Genomic DNA, 24316 nt, shown 5'->3' on the forward strand with positions numbered 1-24316 from the left:
TCTCAGGCAGCTGGACATTCAGTGAGAGAATGGGGGTGAGCTAGGCTCAATATTTTCTGTTGACAATATTGTAGCGACTACTTCTTAGCAATACTTCTAAATGGTTTTGAATATTGGGAAGAAGTATAGTCGCTACAATAACAGTACTCACATTAAACAAGTACATTTAGCAGATCATTATCATCTACTGCAGCCTGTTTTTATGCTAATGCAGTAGGCCTACCATTTGAAAGTTTCTTTGGGGTTTTTAATTGATTTCCAATAATAAATAAACATGCTTTTGCATAAAGCAAGCATATTTTTCCACTCCCAGTCCCATGTTAATAGGGTTATAAAAGACTTGAAAAATATCCCCCCAAGGTATGTGTTTTGTAGGTAGAGCTCTCTGTCTTCCTATTGGTCGGATGGAGTGTCAATCCCCTATGTTGTGTAGGAGGGTTCCTGCTTCCCCATTGGTCGGATGGAGAGTCAATCAGCTGCATTGCGTAGGAAGCTTCCTGCCTTCCTATTGGTCGGATGGAGTGTCGATCAGCTATGTTTCGTAGGAGGATTGTTCCTGTCACAACAGCTGCTACAGCAGACAGACGTTAGTTAGCTTAGCATTGTTAGCTGCTGTTAGCTACAGGATGCGGTGGTGGGCGAGATATGTGAGGCTGAAGTACACATTTTAATGCTTCTGGGGTCGTAGTATTACTTTACAATCCTTACTGAGTGGTAAGTAAGGCCTAATATACCTCTAAATACATCCACTTACATCATTATCACTATGGTGAGGGTTGGGGTTTGGGAAAACATCTGACTGAGCTAGTATAACTTAGCAAACTTGCTAGTTAGCCAGTACGTAGTCACCAAAAGAACAAAACAATAACTTTTGTTTAGTTCCTCTTATCAATTGTTTGTATCGGATACCGTGATATCCAGACTCTTTAATGTTTAAATGGATACCTTTGGTTTGTGTTGTTGTTCATTGACAATGCCTCAAAACAATCAGCTTGCCCCGCCCCCTCTGACTCGACTCATAACAAAGATCTGAAGAGCCTGAGTCTGACTGTCACTCAGTAGTAGTTCACTATTTAATGATACTTAAATTAATGGTTTATTACAATCCGACCCAAATTGAACCCATCCGATTCCTAACTACAAGGATCAGCGGTGCGGGGCAGGCAGTGCAGCCATGTAGCACTGCAGTGCCCGGGGACCAGCAGCCATATGTGCCTTGATCAGATCAAGGTCACTGCATGCGTTCTAAACATGCATGTTTTGTGGCGTGGGAGTAGACCCACATGTAGGATATACTCTCCAGTCTCCACACAGAAAGAAAGGCCCCTAGGTTTAAAGTTTAAACCCAGTAACCTCTGCAGAGGACCACCAGTGCTAACCCCTGAGCTACCGTATCATGTCTTAGCTGTGATATGAGTGTGACCTACATTTTAGAGCAGTAGTTCTCAAACATTTTCATGCCAAGAACCTCCAAATTGATATATTTGGCCGCGGACCCCCCCCCCCCATCTGATTTTTTTTTGTGCCAGGGACCCCCAGAAGAAAAGATTTGTGTTCAAAATGTTCACACATTTTTTTTTCAAAGAATCTTCAAGATTTTTGAATAGCTGTCAAAGTATAAAATATAGTTAAAGTGGTTAAAATGATTGTGTCGCTATATTAACCAATTTTTCTGGGGACACCCTGGCTGGTACCTCCCCAAGGACTCCTGGAGGTCCCCGGACCCCACTTTGAGAACCAATGTTTTTAGAGAGTCTGTTTTACTTGGCTGCATCTCAGTATTGTCTAGCTAAATGTTAACCAGTGACAGATGGCTTTGTGACTGTGTTCCCTTGCTTTGTCTGGTTTTTCACACCAGTTAAAGGGCAAGACCACTTTGGTAGAGATTTGGATTGTTGTTACCTTGCCATGATGTAACTCCAAAGGTGGACAAGAAATCAAAAATAATTGCTGAGTTACATCATGGCAAGTTAACACAACCCAAACCGTATTTGGTTGTTGTTGTGCTGTCCTCCTCGAGAGCAAGGATTCAACGGTGGCACGTATGCATTCTATAAGGAGGACAATGCGTGCGTCGCTGCATCCATAAATAGCATCACAGACGGATGCCAGTCCGAAACGGGTATATGTCATGACAGCGTTGTGCCCTCTCACCCCTCTTGTGCCAAAAGGGAGCCTTGCTGCTCCAGAGTGGAAAAACTTAACAGTGATACTATTACTATTTCTGGCTCCCAGGTGATCAGGGCTTCGATATTATAAGCACAGCGCACGTCATATTCGGCTTTGGGCAAGTTGACCAAGTGTATTTCTGTTGCAGTCGCGTACACCCCCGCCTAGGCCTGTCACAATTATTACATAATCGCAATTATTTGAGATAATCGCAATTATCTTTTGCATAATCGTCATCATCGTTTCCATGTTGAAAAAGGTTCATACATTTTCAAAATAGCAGAAATATCAGATCTACAAGCTTACAACACGTCACTTTGCGACGTGTTGTAAGTGCCAGTGTCGGAAAAGCTGCCGATACTGCATAAAATGCTGGTGTCGACGAGTTTGCCAGTCTATGCCATTCCGATAACCATGTAATTTATCACACAATGAGATTTAATTTACAGTAATATTTTGAAATGATGTCGCTGTTACTGTTTTATATTCTTTACTGTATACAATTTACGTTATTATTTTACTAACTTATGTATTTATTCCTAGATCAGTCGTTCTCAAACTTTTACATTTCAAGAACCCCCATAATATGAAACTAATCCAGTGAATAGCACATACATTAAATAGGCCTAATAGTGTGCACACCCCCTCAAAAAGAGTGATAGATAAGATAGCTACAGTACAGTAGGTGATTGATCGGGTCATGGGTGTCATCAAAGATCAAAAGCTCCTGTGTGTGTGTGTGTGTGTCCATTTCCTAATCAGACGACGTCTCCTCTCTACCCCACATATTCCACTCCTCTCTCACTGCGGAAAACAATGTCAAGGACTTTCTTATTCTGTAGCAGAGATTAGACATGTTCCACTACCATTTTCTCCTTCCCGATTCCGATCCCCATAACTTGCCTATCGGTTCGATACCAAGTATACCGATCCGATACCATTGTGTAATAAAAACAAATCTAGGTCTACTCTACAGTGGTTCTCAAAGTGGGGTCCAGGGACCCTCAGGGTCTGAGATTGTACAAATGGAACCAAATGGACCCCTTAAGGTCCATCTTATCTATCACTCTTTTTGAGGGGGTGTGCACACTATTAGGCCTATTTAATGTATGTGCTATTCACTGGATTAGTTTCATACTAACATTTGTGTTGATGTGCATTCCAGGCCTTCTGTTGTTTACATAAAGCCATTATATTACAATGCAGGCATGTTGTGTTTAGTCTGCACTTTGCATTACAGCTGCTGGGAGATTAGGACTGTTACAATTACACATTTAAGTTGACGATTAATTGTCATACAAATAATTGTGGTTAACGATTTAATTGTGTTTTTGGCATTGAACATTGGGACATAAACACTTAATTTCTGTTTCCTTTCCTTTTAGGCTTCATAATCACATTGCACGGGGCAGACGTGGCAAATGACTTAAATATACAAAGAAATTACTGACATATTTAATCATTTTATACTTAGCAGAAACGGCACATACAGGCTTACAACGCGTCACTTCTTTTTAATATTTAAAAATCGCAAAAATAATTGCGATTAGACTATTATGTAATTGTGACAGGCCTATGGGAGATACGGACAAAATCAAATATCACTGTTGTTTTTCTTTACCAAAACCCCCCCAAAAAAACAGTATTGTGCGGATGACAATGGAGGTTTCACTAATGTGTAATAATCGCAATCATTTGAGATGATCGTGATTATTTTGCATAATCTTCATTATCATTTCCATGTTAAAATGTTTTCATACATTTCCAAACATTTTCCAAAAATAGCGGAAATATCAGATCTACAGGCTTACAACATGTCACTTCGTGACTCGTAAGCTTGTAGATCAGCTTGTAGATTTATTTTGGAAAGTATAACATTATTATAAATGTGTCAACATCAAACGGAAATAAAAATTGTATTCATATGTTCCAATGTTCAATGCCAAAAACACGTCAACGTTAATCGCAATTATTTGTGCGACAATTAATCGTCAACTTAAATTTGTAATCGTGACAGCCCTAATTACAATATCCAAAACCCCAGATGATGTCTAATCTCTAGAGGTGTAACGATATAGTAACTGCATCGAAAAATCGTTTAGAATTTTCAACGATCTACTATATCGATATGCAAACAGCTAAATATCGTATCGTTTGACTTTGTATCGTATCGAATCGTTTTGCAATGCAAATAATCGTATCGAATCGTTCTGCAATGCAAATAATAAATTTTCTCAATACTAAGTACTTTTAAGAAGAAAAAAAGAGAGGGGTTTATATCCAGTATCCAGGTATTTATTTTTCACACAGAATTTTTGGGTAAAAAATAGTTACTATATCGATTTTAAATCATTGAATCGAATCGTATCGTTCTAAATTAACCTGTCCTGTATCGTTCATGTATCGTATCGACTAAATCACTGAATCGAAACGTTTCGTATCGTTCTAAATTAACCTGTATCGTTCATGTATCGTATCGACAACCAAGTATCGTGATACGTATCGAATCGTTGTTAAAAAAACGTATCGTTACACCCCTACTAATCTCATATCGCAGTATTTTTTTTACAGCCTTACTTTGCATTAGTCAACTTTGACTTTTCCTTCTCTCCCTCAAGGCTAACTCCAAGAACAGGAAGTGATGTACTTCCAAGGCAGCAGCAGAAGGGGGCGAGGAGAGGATGGCATCGCCATGGTGGTCGACTTCCTGCTGTCTAACGCCCGATTGGTGCTGGGAGTGGGCGGGGCTGCAATTTTGGGCATCGCTACGCTGGCTGTCAAACGGGTGAGTTCTTTCATCTTTTCATTGGTCAAGGAGAGACTGTCCTTTTCAGGGGCAGTAGTTCCCCAACCTTTTCTGGACAAGGGCCCACATGAAAATCGTGAAATCGTTCTCGGACCCACCCATCTAACCACTATCAATAAGTGGGCTGATTGGGTGGGCCGCGTGCATATTCAGAGTTTATTTTAATTCATTAAGACCGGGAAGGCATCTGTGTCATTTTAAGATTTCTTTGGCTATTCAAAAATAGCAGATATACAAGCTCATAGCGTGGCACGAGTGCTGTGCTATGAGCTTGTTGATCTGTTTTTTTTTTTGTGCAAATCTTTGAATATATGTTTTAAAGCGAAATTGTTTAACTCCGATCTGTGCTTCTGGGGGTCCCTGGAACAACATATTTTGAAATATGCCAAATACATATCATTTTGGGGGGTCCTTGACATGGAAAAGTTGGAGCACCACTGATATAGCAACATACTGTTAGGATTTAGAAAACATTTTTAGTTTTAGTTATGTATTTGGCCGCGGACCCCAGGGACCCCCCCCCCCCCCCCAGAAGCAAAGATTTGAGTTACAAATATTTGCTTTAAAGAATATATGTATTCAAAGATTTGCAAAAATGTTCAAGTTTTATTTATTTTTTGTATAGATCTACAAGCTCATAGCATATCTGCTATTTTTGAATAGCCAAAGAAATCTGTTAGTGGCAGATGTTTCCTTTTCCCACCATGGTTCAAATCTCGGACATGACACGTGCAAGCACTCGCAGACAGCAACGCAAACACTCAGAGAGAGACCGCAGCACCTACTAAAACATGTCGCGAGTAGAAATTAAGCACTTACCATGCTTACTTTGTGGGTGTAAATTGAATTTTCATGCCTTAAGTAATTCCATTGGCCTCCATTAGAGAGAGGAATGCAAACAGCTGTTCATAGCGGCCACTTTTCCCTGGTTGTAGAAGGTGTAATTTCATTTGCCAACACGTTGCCCACAAGTGGCACATTGTATTATGTCTTTAGAGGTGTGTGTGTGTGTGTGTGTGCGTGGAGTTCTCAGTCGCCTCGACTGATTTCAGTCATTTGGATTCCATGCATGTTGCGCACCAAAAATAGCAGATCTACAAGCTCACAACACGTCGCACTGCAAGGTGTTGTGAGCTTGTAGATCGGCTATATTCGGTCATTAGTTATATTAATATTTGAAGTGGTCAAACTAATAATAGAATACAAGTTTAGAAGTATCTTCCATTAACATGAATGGTTGAGTTAAAGCATAGAATCATGCCCATAACACATTTGATTCTGTGAAAACATAATTTTTGAAAACCGCAAAACAAAATATTCAATTTTTTTCTTCTTCACAGAATCAAATGTTTTATGGTCATGGGCTAGGTAAGGCTTCATACTGTGGCCACATTGTGTTTTCCAGCTCATATACTGTATGATAATAGCCGTGTTATAAAGGCATCTATTTATAGAAAATATTTAGGCGAGAATTAAAAACCTTCTCTTCCAGTAAGTTCAAACTTGTATCACTCAATGTCAGTTGCACATAGAGTTGATTATTTTTGTTGGGGAAACACTTCAAAGTGTTACCTTCAAAATGAGACCATGACCATGCATTTATTCCAAATGGTTCAAGAACAACAATCAATTTACTTTGGGTATACTATGTATAGGCATTTTTGCAAATTACAGTGTACAGGATTGTTAACAGGTTAAAATGAGGATACCTAAAACATCATCATTACATTTTCAGTCATGAGATTTTATTTAGCTTTATTCCGTGTGTGTGTGTGTGTGTGCGTGTGTGTTTGTGTGCTCGCGTGTGTGTGTGTGACGTCTCCAGCTGATCGAGCGAGCGGGACGCGCCGCAGAGGACGAGAAGGTGGAGCAGAAGATGAAGGAGAGCTGGGAGGAGCTGGGTTTAGTCTCCGCCTCCCCCACCATGATCAGGAAGGGCCTGGAGGGCGTGGTCATGAAGCACGTGGCCAAGGCGGCCAAACAGGCCAAACAGAAGAAAGGTGCTGAAAATGTTCTTCAACAGGGGGTCTGGGACCGCTGGGGGGCACGGGGGGTCCTCAGAGTTGCTACAGGGGGTCCTCCAAATCTTTGTGTAATAGGGGAACTTTACCCCCAAAAATAACAGATCTACAAGCTCACATGTAGATCGGCTTTTTTCGGCAAAGAGGTTTGGTGTAGAGGTACCAAGTACAGAGTGCATGGTCAGGTATTGACGGTCTAAGACTTGGTTAGATGTCTGAAATTACACTTTAAAGGGATAGTTCACCCCCAAAAGGATTTTTTTCCTATCTATTAGTCACCCCTGTTTTTGTCAGTTTTGTTCCTATGCCAATAATTTGATGACCGGCAGCGGTTCCGGTAGGAGACACAAAGAGTCTCCTTTGTGTCTCCTACTGAAACCGCTGCCTACCGGTCGGCTGGTCATCACATTATTGGCTTAGGAATGCAACAAAAACAAATTAATTCAAGTTTCCACGGTGTATAAAAAAAAAGAAGGTTTCTGCCGGACAGCAACGATTTGCAAATAAAACATTTATTTATAAGCTTGCAACGTGTCGCAATGCGAAGCACTGTGATCTTTCACATCTGCTATTTTCACTATTTTTGTGTGATATTCGACAACAACAATATTCTGGTTTAACCCATTAAATCCTGAAGAAGCATCTGTGTCATTTTTAGATTTGAGCTAAAAAGCATTATTTTACACTTAGGCTATAAAAAAATAGCAGATATACAAGCTCGTAGCGCGGCACCGAGTGCCGCGCTACGAGCTTGTAGATCTGCTATTTTTGAAAAATCGAGAACATTTGTGCAAATCTTTGAATATATATATATATTATTAAAGCAAACATTTATAACTCAAATCTTTGTTTCTGGGGGTCCCTGGAACAAAATATTTTGAGATGGGGGTCCGCGGCCAAATACATATACATTTTGGGGTCCTTGACATGAAAACGTTTGAGAACCACTGATGTAGAACAAAATGTCTTCTAATTTCCGATTCTACAAAATGTCTTCTAAATCCTAACAGTTTTTAGAAAAAACTGTTAGGATTTAGAAGACATTTTGTAGAATCGGGACCTCATGCCTTAATGGGTTAATTAATTGTGTTGGTGTGTGTGTGAGATTTGACAGCTGTTTTATATCTCTGTCCCATCAGGTGATCTGTGCCAACAGCAGCAGGTGTCCAACGCTCTGGAAGCACCACCAGCACTCGAACCCAAACCCAAGAAAATCCAAATGTGTGTCCTCACCCTGCAAGTATGTTCTGATGGCACCCTCTATTTTAACCCATTCAAGCAGAGAATGCATCTGTGTCACTTTTAGATTTCTTGTGGCTATTCAAAAATAGCAGATATTATACAACCTCATAGCGTGGTACCGAGTGCCATGCTATGAGCTTGTAGATCTACAATTTTTAAATCGTGAAAATCTTTGCAAATCTTTGAATATATATATTCAAAGAAAAAGGGGGGGGGGGGGGGGGTCCACAGACAAATACATATCATTTTGGGGGTCCTTGACGTGAAAAAATTTTGAGAACCACTAATATTATATCAACATAATTTTTTTTAGTATTCAGAAGACATTTGTAGAATACTCAGAAGCAAAGATCTGAGTTGAAAATGTTCGCTTTAAAAAACAAATAGGCTTACATTAAAATATTTGCTAAAATAGATAAATATCTTCGCTGAAAAATCCCGATCTGCAAGTTATCAAAGCGTCACGTTGTATAATAAGTTTAATACGTTTAATATGTTTTTTATTATGGACACAGAGACAGAAAAGTCACCAACATTTCGGACAGACTGAGCTTCTGTCTCTGTGTCCACGATAAAAACGGCAGCTACGAGTGTGCATCTATACTCCTTCATTATTTAGAGTTTAATCCGTTGGCTGGCACCTCACAAGGACCCGGTGTGCTGTGCACCCTTGGTAACCATAATACAATGAAACCCATACTTTTGCAAGAGCTAAAAAGTGGTGATAGCAGTGTTGATTTCGTTGACTAAAACTGACGAAAAATTTTCGTCTACTACATTTTTCACTGACAAAAACCAAGCTACGATGACTAAAACTAGACTAAATATATTGACAATTTCGTCAACGTCAACAAATAAAAAATAGACAAAAATGTTAGGGAGGGAGATCCAGTAGAACTAAAAGACAAGTCATTTTATGTTTGGTTGTGCTTGGGTGTTGCGCTCTCGCAGCGCGACGCGTTGTGAGCTTGTAGATCGGCTATTTTCAGCATGCAACCAAGTGTCCAAATAAGCCAATGCGACGCCGCCAAGGCACCGCCAAAATACATTCTAGTCGACTAAATCAACTGTAGATTTAGCCGACTATAATTTTATGATATTTAGTCGACTAAAACTAGACAAAAATTAAAACATTTCAGATGACTAAAATATGACAAACTAAATTGAAATGTATTCAAAATTTGCTGTCAAAATCAACACTGGGTAACAGTCGTGACCCGGCATTGCTCTTCTGCTTCACTCCGTTAACTGAATTGGTGTCAGTTCCTTCCCTGCAGCTGTTCGTTCCATTAAGCTAAAACACATTCCATCGAATGCTATTAACCACTTAAGCCACTAATTTACACTCGGTTGTGAAAATAGCCGATCTACAAGCTCCCGGCGCATCGCAATCGTGAAGCGTTGTGAGCTTGTAGATTGCCTGTTTTCGCCATTTTTTAAAAAAATCGTCAGGTCGTTTTGGGAAAATTGTCGAAAATCTTCGCCCGTAAATGGCATGCCCAAAATAGGGACGCTATGTTGAAAGTTGTAAAAAATATAAACTACATTATCCAGTTAGACAGTTGGAAAACAACGTTCTATATATAACATAATCCAAAAGTATGTGCATATCCTTTGAAAGTACAAAAGTAAAGAAAAGGCCGCACACTCACAGCCACGATGCAGGATTTATTTAAAGAAATACCAAACGTTTCGACCTGGAAAGGTCTTCTTCAGGGATTAACGCAGCAGAAAAACAACCTCACAGGGGAGCTCCATTGGAGGTATGCTCAAGTACTGTACTTAAAGGTAGGGTAAGGGATTTTCTTTGGTTAAAATAAGTGTTAAATAGCTCTATATTCTGATAGTACTCATTGCTATAGAGTGTTTGTTCAGTAAAAGGAGTCTCCTTGACTCTCCAGCTCTTTATAAAACAGAAAATGCATTTTCATTTCAGTTTCAGTTTAATTTCCAATTTTATCCAATCAGGATAGAGAACTCAATCAGGATAGAGATTAAACAAGTGAAATTGGAAGTGATGACACTAAGAAATGAGTAGGGAAAATTGGAACTGGAACACTGGAACTGGAACTGGAAAAAATGAAGCTTAAAAATGGGTACTTTGACTTGGGTACTTGATTGGCTGAGATTTTGACACCTACCGGAAAATGTATTTTCTGTTTATTAAAGAGCTGGAGAGACAGGGAGACTCCTGTTACTGAACAAACACTCTATAGCAATGATTACTATCACAATATAGTGCTTTAACCTTTTAACGAAATACTTGTTGTTTTAACCAAAAAATATCACTTACCCTACCTTTAAGTACAATTTTGAGGTACTTTTACTTTACTGGAGTATTTCCAATTGTCTATACTTTTACTTCTACTCCACTACACCTCTCAGAGGCAAATATTGTACTTTTACTCTACTACAATTATTTGAAAACTTTAGTTACTTTACAGATAGCAATTATTACATTATAAAACATACATTAACCACTTTAGCCCTATTTTATACCTAGGCTATTTTCAAACATTTTAGTACTTTTACTTTTGGTACTTTAAGTACATTTTGATACCAATACTTTTGTACTTTTACTCAAGTACATTTTTAATTCGAAACTTTTACTTGTAACAGAGTACTTCTACATTACAGTATTGATACTTCTTGTTTGCACTTTCAAAATCCTTTGAAAGTGCAAACAAAACTGTCACTTGACTGAACGTTGGAACACAAGTGTTGTGCAACCCATGATAAACCATGATAAACAAAGGGAAATAGGTCCTCCTAACATATCGGTGCTGTCGAGCAGAAGCCTCTTATCTCAATATTCTAACTTTTTGTGTTTTTTCATAAATTAACGCCTTACTTGATCATACTACAGCGTCACACAAAAGCAGCAAGCTTGAAACGCGGCGCAAAGCGTGACGTTTTGAGCTTGTAGATCTGCTACTTTGCCGTTTTTACATTTGAGCCCTGAAATGTAACTGTTTTGAACATATGAGGTTTTTCCACCCAACAGAGACGATATAACAACCTTTGACAGCTCTTATCTGTAAGGCGTTTGTTCAACAATTAGGTCTGTGTGATAAATCGTCAAAACAGAAGTTGAACATATATACAGTATATGAGTAAAAAAAACACTGGAGTCCCAGCTCTCTCTCTGTGTGTGTGTGTGTGTGTGCGTGTACTTGTATTACTATGCCTGTGGGCTCAAATTTCCCCACACGTGTATATAGTAGAATTGGAGAAATGGACATTGTGAGGACAATTTTCTTGGTCCTTATACAAGAGAAATGCTGTTTTATGTTTAATATATTTGTAGAGTTAGGCCTTACAATTAGAATAACAGCGCAACTCGTTGTGAGCTTGCAGATCGGCTATTTTCGGCCCAATGTTTCCTCCCCAGAATAAGGATGCTAGGTTTCAAGTGGTCTATGTAAAATAAAAATAAAAAATCCTATCACACAAACATTACACTACAGCTCCCCCTGTAGTAACTCTGTGGACCCCCTAGGGCAGTGGTTCCCAAACTGGGTGTCGGGCAGGCGCGTATGGTGGGTTCTAACGTGGACCGGGCCAGATTCTTAACCCCGCCCACCCCACTCGCGGGGGGCGGGGGCGGGTGGGGGCTCGCGCAACGATGGACCCGCTTTATACTGTTTACCTGGCAAGAGAACCGGTTTGACGGGGAAACCGGTTTTTAATGGCCACCCATTAACAATTCGGCCGAATGCAAATAAGCCCGACTTGAAAACAAAGGCGAATTTCTGTGGTTGGCTACAAGAGAATAGGGTGAGGGGGTGCTAATGTTGTTATGTTGATTTTTTTGTTTTTTTCCCCCTGGGGGAGCAGAGTTTTCCAGACCGGGCCATGGCCCCATTGGCCTCTATGACGATACGCCCTTGGGGTCGGGACCCCCAAATAATTTTGGGGGTTCCCCAGAGGATTAGCTTAATGTGCGACATATTGTTTTCTCACTCAACAGTAAACAAACCAACAGACAGTATAAGTGTATACAGGGCATCTGCACATTTCTAAAGTTACATTTTAACCTTTTTAATACTGTTAGATTTAAGAGCTGAACCTATGACACCATAAAAGTAAATCATAAATAAACAAGGTACTTGGTTCAGTGGTTCTATAGAGTGAGGGGTACCCCTTGAGTAAAAATCGCTACACAGGTGATTACAATTGTGGTGGAATTCAAAATGATTTTTATTATCCTTTAGTCTAAGTTTACAATTATTTATGAGCCTATTAAACAATCAGAATGAATTATCAAACAAACAGAAATTATACAATACCAATCATTAGTACAGAGCTCTGGAACAAAATTCTCGCCCTCTGCACATGTAAGTCCGGCAGCAGTTCAAGAAGTCTGTCTGCCTTCTCTGTCCCTCAGAGCAGTTTTAATAATACCAATATTAGATCATAGTGAAACATTAATAACATTTATCCACAGGAGTCGCTGTTGATCCATCGTAGGGGAGAAGCGATGGCTTCCTCCCTGCCGTCTCACGCTTGACAGTGGCCTTCGCTTCCCAGGCCTCCCGTAGAAGGCATCTGGATTGCTCTCCTCCCTAATTTTTTAACGCTGATAAGCTTCTATGAGGTTTATTGTCTAACATAAGTTGGCCAAGGCATCTGGCATTTTTAGTTTTCTACATACTGGGAACTAACACACTGGTCTTTGTCAGTCATGTCTTTGTGTATTTAAGTTATTTTTTGTGTCATACTATATCTGGCCTAAAAGCCACACAATTAAATTGTTAATCGCAATCATTCATCAGACAATTAATCGTCAAGTAAAATGTCATAATTGTGACAGCCCTACTTGTAGTTCATCTATTTTCACAATATTTATCTGTGGAACCGAGTCAAACTAAATGTAACGCCTACAATTCCAAGTGCTTGTCAGGGTGGGGGGGGGGGGTTTCCCCAGTTCAAATATGATTATTTTGGGGGGTCGCAGCCTGAAAAGTTTGGGAGCCCTTTCCCCTTACGGGGCAGGGAAGACTCCTGTACTAATACTAATGTGTGTGTGTGTGTGTGTGTGGTGTGTGTGCGCGCCTAGGAGCGTCTGCAGCAGTACTATGACTCGCGGGCAGCGCTGGGGGCCGAGGAGGTGAGCCGGGCCCAGCGTCTGGCCCTGGACATCTGCACAGAGATCCAGAGCTTCCTCCACACACGCCACCCTGACATGCCCCTGGAGGAGCTGAGTCTGGGAGGCTCTCTGCTGGATGACCTACAGGTGGCGCTACACGCACGCACGCACGCACGCACGCACGCACGCACGCACGCACGCACGCACGCACGCACGCACGCACGCACGCACGCACGCACGCACGCACGCACGCACGCACGCACGCACGCACGCACGCACACAAACATTCATTTTACTTCTATATAACAGACTTGGCCACACAGTTCTTCATTGTATGTGGTTATTTACATGTAACACTGACATATCTGCAAATTGTTGCTGTCGGGCAACAGAAACCTTTTATCTTCATATTTCAACTTTTTGTGGGTCTCGTGTCAAAAGTAGCGAAAATAGCCGACCGACAAGCTCACAATTGCTATTTTTGAAAACTTTTGAAAGTGACAGTGGTTAAGTCTGTCTTTGGGTGTTCAAAATATGCGCTCACACGCACAATATGTGCGTGTGAGTGTGTGTGCACGACGTGCACATCTCCACGCACGTACCTAAGCGCGTGAGGGGTGGCCCAGTCTCTGTCGTCTTTCCAGGTCCATGTCGTCGTTCAAGAGGATCCGAATGGCAAACAACTGTATCAATGCTTGCTGCTATTCCTTCCCCTGTGTGTGTGTGTGTGTGTGTGTGTGTGTGTGTGTATAGGTCGTGAGTGCGGACCATGCGTGTCTTCTAGTTCCTCTGCAGCTGGAGTCCTCTCTGTGGCGTCTGGTTCCAGGGGAAGAGACCCTCCTGACCCACCCCCTCCACTGGATGGTCCGGAGGGTCAACCTGGAGTACTTCCCTCGAGGACGCAGCTATTGGGACAGGTACGTGTGAAACCAGCCCCGTCTGTCTGTAAACAGTAACACCGCTCTGTCATGAAGCACGGTTTGTTGTAACCGTTGCCCTTGGAAACTGGTAACTACATACTATCAGAGAAACAGTTCAGTGTTATTATATCATTCATATTGTTGTCGTTGTCAAGGCAGAAACCTAGCTCCATATTTAAATGCATTATTAAACGGGTTATTTTTTTTCCATTTCCTGACAAGTATGTATTTTTTACATGAAAGGTTTCTACCCAACAGAGACGATGTATGTTGTCGCTGTCGGGCAGGAACCTCCAAAATCCATATTCCAACCTTTTTTGTTTCTTTTCGTCAAACATCAAAAGCAGCAGATCTACAAGCTCGAAACGCAGAGCGTTTCGAGCTTGTAGATCTGCTACTTTTGCCATTTTTTTTTTATTTGAATCCCGAAAAGTTACGGTTTTGGACATGAGGTTCCCACCCAACAGACAATATATATCTGCTAGTGGATGTTGAAACAAGGATGTTTGCATGTCTCCTAGCAACAGATGAATCCCTAAAAATCCAAAATGTGGTGTACAGTAGCGGCCCAAAAAGTTGAGCTTCACTGAGATTCTCTTGTGTATTTCCTCTGCGTTTTGTTGTGTGTTGCGTACAGATTCCTGGTGGGGGGTTACCTGTCTTCAGAGGCCCTGGTGAACATGTTGAACAAGGCTATCATACAGACCATGAACTGGCCGTGTATCAGCAGCACCATGGACTGTCTGGTCAGACCCGTACCTGGAGTGCCAGAGCTTCACCTTGAGATACAGTATGTATTATTATTAATGTGCTTCTGTTTGTGTTGTCAGAGGTAGGCAAGTAACAATTTATCGTAAATCGATTCAAATCAATTCAAATTGGTGACAATTTAAATCGATTTAATTAAAAAAATATCGCGATGCAAACAGCAGAGGACATGTAAAAAAGAGAAGAAAATATAGGATCTTTGTAAGAGAATTGATAAAAAAAAAAATGTCAGTCATTTGCTACTGTATTTAAAAGAGGATATGAGAACACAGTATTGTCAAGAAATAAAAGAGAAGAAAATACTGGATTTGTGTAAGAGAAATAATAATTCAATTGTCTGGAAAATAATTTAGTGTTTTAATCATATTGAAAAATTGTATCATGAACCTAGTATTGTGATTCGCATCGTATCGTTGGGTGACTCGTTACATGCCTAGTCAGAGGGGAGTGCATTTGGCTTGTTTTACATGCCTAACAAAATACCTCTCAGAGTTATGATGGTCCTTGAAATTAAAAATATATACCCACAGGTATTGCATTTGTGTAGTCCACATACCAGCTCTGACAGTGTAGATAAAACCGCTTCCAGAAACGTCTTTTTTTTTTGGGATGGAACAGATTCCGTGTTCTTAACTGCCAGAGTAATAGTGTTACACTACTGTCAGCGAAAACGAGCGATTTTATCAACCTTTGATGAAAAATCATGGAATATTTTCTGTGAATGCTATCCGCACGGTGATCCCCTCATTACACACACAGGGGTCTCGTAGAATGGGGGAAAGATTTTCCGATAACGGTAATCCGTTCCATAGTTGTGGCAAGTTGAAAATAGCAGGTTTTGCCAAAAAATATATACCGGTAGTGTAAAAAAAAAGTACACAGGAGCCGTTTTTTAGGAGCAATTTTAAGCAATAAGTTAACCAGGGAGTGAATGGAGCAGCACATCTTTGGATTGTGTTATCTCTGGTTCTGTGTGAAAATAAATAAATAAAAATAAAAAAAGCAGAATTTGACGAATTAATTTGTACATGGCAGGCAATGAGTTAATGTTGGGATCCAGTTCCGGATCCCAACCCTAAGCCGTACTGTACTCATGGGTTAAAGTTCTCAGTCGCCACGACTGATTTCAGTCATTTGGATTCCATAGAAGCCAGCATGTCTTCTATGGAAGCATGTTGCGCAGCGAAAATAGCCGATCTACAAGCTCTCAATGCGCTTGTTGATAGGCTATTTTCAGTTATAATTTTAAGAGAGCATTTGAAGTGGTCAAACTAGCAATATGTTCAGAAACATCTTTCATAAAAAATTAATAGTCTCGCTTTTATATTTAATATAAAAGCAAAGGTTAAAGCCTCAATCTGTGATTTCTTCACCTGGTTGGCAGTATGTAGAACAGCAAGAACAATATTACTAAAACATCATCATTTTACATATTGTGTTAACCCATTTTGGGCGGTAACTCCTATACGTAACTATACCTTTCAAGACGGGAACCGCTTTTCGGGTTGTTGCTATGTACAGTATATAGCAACATAATATTTTATTTTTTTTGAATAAATATTTGTGTTTTTCAGAAAAGTTAGGTCAGGATTTAGAAGGCGTTTTTAGAATTGGCCTCAGGTCTAAATGGGTTAATTGTTAACACATCCACCGCCAGAGGTTAATCTCATAATGTACTCACCAGTGCCAAGGTGTTTTTGTTGTTTTTTTGTTTTTTTCATGTCGCCATAGATCTTGTTAAAATCCTTAAGATTGAGCCGTGAACGGTCTGTTTACATCCGCGAGATCTCCCTGTATCTCCCAGTGAAGACCGCATGTCAAACGGACTTCCATGACTGTAGTTAGAGCGGATTACGTTAAACAGTGAAATGCGAGGAGAAAAAACTACAGGAAGAGAATTGAGTTTCAGTTTCGTCTGTAGAATGGGAGCGGGCGTGATCGTCGAAACCGGATCCCAAATAATTCTATTTCCTGTCATCAAACCGGAAACGGAAGTGGATCAAAAAAATTCCGAAAGTGCACCCGGACCGCGCATGCGCGAAAAGACCGCAGCCCGTAGGACTACGGGCTCGGCGCTTAACCGTTGGATTTAACGGCCCGTAGAACTACGGGCCCGGCGGTAAAGGTGTTAAGGAATCGGCGCTCATACAAACATTTTCAGTCGTGAGATTTTATTTTGCTTAGTTTAATGATCCATGTTATGGGGCGGCCATAGCTGAGTGGTTAGTGAGCCCGCCTAGGGAGCCAGAGGCCCTGGTTGCCCCAGGTACGATTCCAGGCCAGGCCAGCAAATGTGTCGATGAAATGAAATTTGTCCCTGAGCAAGACTCTTAACCCCTAATTGCTCACAGGCCCCCATTGGAAACAAGACCGCGAGGACTTTCATGAACGGACCTGTTAAAGGAATTATCCTTATCCTTGTTGTATACTGTGGTTTGTCTTCTAGGCCCGGAGAGGAAGGGAGCGGCGAGCAGCCACTGTTCATCTCCATCCTGCCCCTGATCAGAGAGGGTGACGTGGTGCTGACGGGCCAGCCCGAGCTCACCTCGCCCTGGGTCAACGCGTGGCACCTGTCCCTCTACCCGTGGGAGACCCAGCGCCTGGCCCAGCTGGACGCCGCCGACGACCACAGCGGCTGCCGCCAGCACGTGCTCAAAACCCTCAAAGCGGTGTGCCGCCTGAACCCCGCGCTGCGCCCGCTCCCCGCCGCTCCACTGGCCAACCTCATCCTGCACCTCAGCGACAGCGAGAGCGACTGGTCCCGCGGCGCCGTGGACGTGCGCTTCCAGCAGTGCATCACGGAGCTGATTGGCTACCTGGAGCAAGGCGCCATGCACAGCTACTTCAAGCCGGCCGTCAATCTGTTGAGCGGCCTCTCGGAAGAGCAGGTGGACCAGATAGGCTTTATGCTCTACTGCGCCGTGTCGGAGCCCGAAGTACTGCTCATATAAACACATACACAACACACACACACACACACACATCAACATATCACGCAAAGTAACGTGTACACACACACACCTGAGATCAAGTAAAAAAGGGAGTTTTGTGTTAACCACTTTCAAGTTAAACCTGGTGTCCATATTTTGGGACACCCTTAAGTGGTAAATAAGTGTCATCAGAAGATTTGTGTTAAACAAAATTATTCAATATTTTTCAAAACTTCTCAAAAATAGATGATTTACAAGTGACGCGCTTCAAGCTTGTAGATTTGCTATTTCTGAATAGCCAACACATAAATGGATAAAGTGGTTAAAATGATTGTGGGGACTGAAGATTGCATATTTGCTATATACCAGAAGAGACGTGACTCTCTTCTTATTAAAGACACTTGAATGTGGTTTTTATTTTCTCTATGCTTTTCGATGGCCTCCTCCTTGCTTTTCCTTCTCCCCTCCCACTCTGATCTGAGGGTGCAGGATGCAGCAAGGTTATAAAAGGGTGAGAAGAGAATGGCAGTCGCACCGTGCACTTTACTCTACCCTCCCAGTTGGAGGAGGGGAACACAAGGGAGACCGGGAAGGCATTTTATTTTACCTAATAATATTGGGATACAGCTCGAGGTTGGTGACACTGATAAGCAAACTGGACTGAGGAAAGTCAAACACGTGCCAATGGGAAGGAGGTGAGGAAGGGTTTATTATATAACCCAAGTTGTTGGAAATGCTGTCTTTTTGTTTCTTCTTTTTTTTTTCTTCTGCAGGATGTGCAAAATGATAATTCCTCCCACACACACACGGACAACCTTCTGGGTCTGTTTTATACGGACTGTGGTGAGAAGAAGAACACTTGTGTGGGATTATTGTGATGGATATAATATATAGTGTATTGATTGCTAGCGGGTAAATGTTTTTGCGTGGAGTTCATTGAAGGTCCACAAGGCCATATTACTGTATGTACTTGCAAATGGAAGCGGATAAGTAACAGAATTTGATGATGCAAAATAAAGTTCTCGCACCAGCCAACAAGTTTGTCTCAAGCCTATTACAGTATACTCTGTGTGTGTGTGTGTGTATGGGGGGGAAATGGGGAGGGCGCATGCTGGTGCCCAATACCGCAATACTAACCTTGTGTCACCAGCCTTTCAACCGCGCAGGAAAGCCTGGTATTTGTTGTAAATTGGCCTGTGTGATCCGGTTTAGAAAAAAGGAAAAAAATTATAATGTTCCGGTTGGCGTCGCATTATTTTTGTTCCCCACATAATGCGAATCAATTAGTTCAGTCTCGCTATAGTCGTGCCACGAGTTAGAATAAAAGATGGACATACCAAACGATTATTTTACCAAACGAAACGATTATACCAAACTAAATGCATTTTAAACTACTGGCGAATCATTTTGGAGGTGCACGGCACCGCAGGTTCCGGTCGTCGGTTCCGGCCGCCTGATGACGTAAAGTTATTTCCACTCCAACCGGATCAGAAACCCAAAAATGGTATTGATCCCCAGGCTACCACAATACTTCTGATTCCTTCTCTTCTTGGAGTTTCAGCACCTCGGTTTTATTTAGTAATTACGGGGGCAATTTTTTTTGATTTTTTTTTTATCAACAGCAGCTGAAGTCCTTGTCATGTCTGTCTATCAGTCCCACCTGGTACACTCAACACCACTGACCACTCTCTTAACACGCTGAGGAAGGCTTGACGCCGAAATGCTATTAACTCATTCACTGCCACGGTCGACTTTTAAGGCTTTTTTTCCCCAAAGGCCCAGACTGCCAAATACTAAGGTAAGGAAAACCAAAAATGGCTGTAGGTGGGTAATTTATTTATTTATTCTGGCAGTGAAAGAGTTTATTAAAAAGTACCAGAAGTTTTTTTTTTTTAAACTGGCAGTCTTGACTTAGGGGCTGAGAAGGTGCCGCCCGTGACGCCGGGCCTGGACTGAGAACGTGAGTGGTTGACTACTAGGTGGGCCCTGCTGGTGATTGGCTCCTGTGACCAGGCTGTGGACTATAAAGCAGTGGTTCTCAAACTTTTTCATGTCAAGGACCCCCAAATTGATACTTATTAGCCCGCGGACCCCCATTTGAAAAGATATGCCAGGACCCCCATAAGAGAAGAGTTATTATGGCTCTAGCAGTGATTCTCAATCATTGTAATTTAGGACCCCCCCCAGTTTGACATGCATTAGGCTACGGACCCCCATTTAATGGCATTTCTATCTCTGGGACCCCAATTCATATTGTAAAATCAATGTTAATTTAACTCTGAGAGTGTACAAATGGAACCAAATTGACCCTCTCAGAGTTACAGACCCATAAGGGTCCATTTGGTTCCTATAAATCATTTAGCTGGGGACCCCCTGGTATCCCCTCAAGTACCCCTGGGGGTCCCCGGACCCCACTTTGAGAACCAATGCTATAAAGAAGGCTGTCACCAGTCCTCAGACGTCTTCCTCCTAGCAGCCAGCCTCCAACCACACCAGTTATCACTGTGTGCCACGGCCCACGGTTTTTAGATTTGATAGTTTGATGTCAGTGTTAACATGGGTTACAGTCCTGGTTGGGTAGGGGTGGGTGGCCTTTCTTTTGTTCATTACATTACATTACATTACAGTCATTTAGCAGACGCTTTTATCCAAAGCGACTTACAATAAGTGTATTCAACATAGGTAGGGAACGAAAACTACTAATCACCAGAAGTCTTTAGTGCATTATCTGCAAAAACAAGCAACCAAGAGTATACCTAGCGCTAAGGTAAAAGTGCAATATATCAGCTACCTATTTCCTTAAACAGATGAGACAAAATAGCTAAATCAAATGAGCATGAGCTAAAACAAATAAGTGAATCGACTAAACAAGATCCAATAAACAATCCAATAATCCAATAAACAATACAGCAATAGAAAACAAGCGTTCGTACAACTAGTTAACAACAAGTAGGTCAGGCAGAGAGGAAGGGTAGTGTTTCCTGAAGAGGTGAGTTTTCAGCCTGCGGCGAAATATGGGCAGTGACTCTGCTGTCCTAACATCAGTAGGAAGTTCATTCCACCACTGTGGGGCCAGAACAGAAAAGAGTCGTGACCGTGTGGATCGGCCAGAAGGACCCTTGAGTGACGAGGCAATCAGTCGCCCCGAGGTGGCAGACCGAAGTGGTCGGGCAGGGGTGTAGGCATCGACCATAGCCCGGAGGTAGGAAGGAGCTGTTCCTTTCACTGCCCTATAGGCTAGCACCAGGGTTTTGAACTGGATGCGAGCCGCTACGGGGAGCCAGTGTAGAGAGCGGAGAAGGATGGTTGTGTGGGAGAACTTGGGGCGGTTGAACACCAGACGAGCCGCAGCTTTCTGAACAAGCTCCAGGGGTTTGATGGCAGATGCCGGAGCACCAGCAAGGAGGGAGTTGCAGTAGTCCAGGCGGGAGATGACGAGAGCCTGGATGAGCACCTGGGCTGCCTTCTCCGTGAGGAAGGGGCGAATCCTCCTGATGTTGTAGAGCATGTTGTTCGTGTTGTCCTTTAGTTAAGAATAGGTAAGATCTATGTACTATTATTTGTGTTAAAATTAGGTAATTTTTTACATGAATGTTCTCTTCTGGGGGTCCCTGCCTGGCACAAAACCTTTTCAGATGGTTGTCCTCGGCCTTAATTTATATATTAATTTGGGGGTCCTTGACTTGAAAAAGTTTCATAACCACTGCTCTAGACTTGGTGAACTGGACCCTGAGTTGGCTCTGTAATGCGTTGTACCAAAGTGTCGCTCTCTACTGGAAATAGTGATGCACTGTATGTGAGCTTGCTTGTATATCGGCTGTGAGCTTAATAATAGATAGGCTATATTCGGCACCACGTGTGACACCGTGGTACGTGGATGTATAGCCTAAGCATAATCTTGGAAAGATGCCCAGACTTACACACACAACAGGACATGTGATGCTGTGAGGCAGCAGCCAGACTTAAATCAATGCATAGTCACAGATCAGCTGATGCAATGGATTTACAGTGCTAGTAGAAATGAAAGGATTGTTGATTCCCTTTTCTCATTGCTTTTTGATATCAAGTGTTATTAACACTAAAATCCTACATTTTCAGCGTGTAGTGTCAGGAACCCACAAGTTAAAACAGTCTCATATTCTTTAATGTTGGCTGACGATACAATCAGTGACATTTCATTACACAACAACTGCTATTTAAAAAATAATAATCATTATGATAATATTAATATATATTAATATAATAACAATAATACAAGTTCATGCATGTTTCTCTTTACGTAATGCACGGCACATTAGCTATAGTTTATAATTGTAATGGCATTTTTACCATGTGTTTTACTTAAGTAAAAGTATCAATAATGCAATGTAGAAGTACTGTTTAAGTAAAAGTCCTGAATTCAAAATGAGTAAAAGTACAAAAGTATTGGTATCAAAATGTACTTAAAGTAACAAAAGTAGAAAGTACTCATTATGCAGAATGTTAAAATACAAAATGTATAAGATCTTTTGAAAATAGCAGATCTACAAGCTCACAATTGCATCACAACACATTGTGAGCTTGTAGATCATATTTTCAAATGGCCTATAGGCTGAAGTGGTTAATGTATGTTTTGTAATAATAATCAAAATACCTCAATTGTACTTAAGTACAGTACTTGAGTAAATGTACTTAGTTACTTTACACCACTGCGTTTATCACTAAATAACCGTGACGGTAGTTTACTGACGGCTGAGGAATTCATTCATAACTTAACCCGCCCACTTTGGTTGTAGAGCGAACTGTTACACCCAGATCGGTGACCTATCTAATACTGTGGAGTCAAGTTTAGTTTAGTTTAGTTTAATTGTTACAAGGTAACTATTGGCTGAAAAGGTATGGGCTGAAGCCAAATCTTATTATGCCATCCTTGTTATTTAAATTCATTGTCACAATAGAAATAAGGAAACAAAGAGCAAAATTCAAGAAAACCAAGTATCAACGAAGCTGCAATTAAGTCTTAAACTTCAGAACAAACTAAACAGAATGAATAGAAACATTTGGCTTTGCATCAATTACACAGAGAAAATAGCCTTATACTAATTATATTATTACTTATATAGCATGTATACATCACTTTTTTGGTGTACTATTTATAATCAATACTAATTAATGTTTTGATTATTTATAATAACTATCATTAGTCCCAGTTATCGTTGCTTTACCTAATAAGAAAATAATGTTTCTCACAGGATAAAAGGCCTTGAGAAATAACTGCTGTCACTCTCACTTCCTCGATGACAAAATTGAGGAAAATCAAAGCAAACCACGAGAGCTTTGGAAGCTATTCAACAACCTACTAGGCTGCAGCAAGAAATTGAAAACCAGGTTTACAAACATAAGCCTCAAGGTGAATGACACTCTCATCACATCCAAACATGAAGTGAGTAAAATCCTCAACATATTCTTCACGACCATAACCTCAGATTTGGTTGAAAAACTACCCCCTCACTCTGGGTGCTATGGTGAAGAGTATGTTGACTCATTTTACGAAAAACAGGGTGTACGCAAAGATGATTTTAAACTCTCCCCTGTGAAAACAGAAGAGGTGTTTAAAAAATGTAGTGCTCTTCATCAACACAAAGCCACAGGCCTCGACAATATCCCCGCCAAATTTCTAAAAGACTCAGCCGCCTCCATTGCTCCAATCATTACCCACATAATAAACCTCTCCATCATACAGGGACGGGTCCCTAACGATTTCAAAAAAGCAAGGGTGACCCCTCTGTACAAAAAAGGAAACAAATTAGACCCTGGCAACTACCGCCCTATTTCTATTCTTAGCTCCATCTCGAAAGTCATGGAAAAAATAGTCTATGAACAGGTCGATAAGTATCTTGCCGAGAAAAATCTAATCTACAAATTCCAATCTGGTTTCAGAACAAACCACTCCACTGACACATGCCTTCTCTATTTGAACGACTCTATCAAACAAGATGTCGACAAGGGCAAATATTGCGGCATGGTCATGCTCGACCTCCAGAAGGCCTTTGACACCGTTAATCACCCAATTATGATCAATAAGCTCAAAGCAATAGGATTTGATGATACGTCAGTGAACTGGATGAGATCCTACCTGGAAGGGAGGGAGCAGGTGGTGGAAGTAAACGGCACCAAGTCCCCCCCCTCCCTGTGACTTGTGGTGTCCCACAAGGAAGTATACTAGGACCTTTACTGTTCCTGATATATGTGAATGATATGTCATCAGCCTGCGACTGCAAACTGTTCCTGTTCGCAGATGACTCGGCCCTGCTAGTCTCGGACAGGGATAGGCTGCAGGTTGAGAAAACTCTCAGCTCCGAACTCGACAAGATCTGCATCTGGCTCTCTGA

General features: G+C 41.4%; 1 protein-coding gene across 1 annotated transcript; it reads left to right on the top strand.

Annotated features, from left to right (window-relative positions):
* Positions 1-565: 565 nt before the first annotated feature.
* On the top strand, positions 566-18447 carry mief2 (mitochondrial elongation factor 2). Its single transcript, XM_080417144.1, has 8 exons — positions 566-714; positions 4788-4954; positions 6801-6975; positions 8136-8236; positions 13298-13474; positions 14081-14244; positions 14885-15037; positions 17462-18447. The coding sequence occupies exons 2-8, from the start codon at positions 4811-4813 to the stop codon at positions 17964-17966; spliced, it is 1419 nt and encodes a 472-aa protein (XP_080273270.1). The 5' UTR covers positions 566-714; positions 4788-4810; the 3' UTR covers positions 17967-18447.
* The last annotated feature ends 5869 nt before the right edge of the window (positions 18448-24316 follow it).

This window comes from Gymnoscopelus braueri (genome assembly GCF_963280865.1).
Source record: "Gymnoscopelus braueri genome assembly, chromosome: 2".
In the NCBI taxonomy this organism is placed as follows: Eukaryota; Metazoa; Chordata; class Actinopteri; order Myctophiformes; family Myctophidae; genus Gymnoscopelus; species Gymnoscopelus braueri.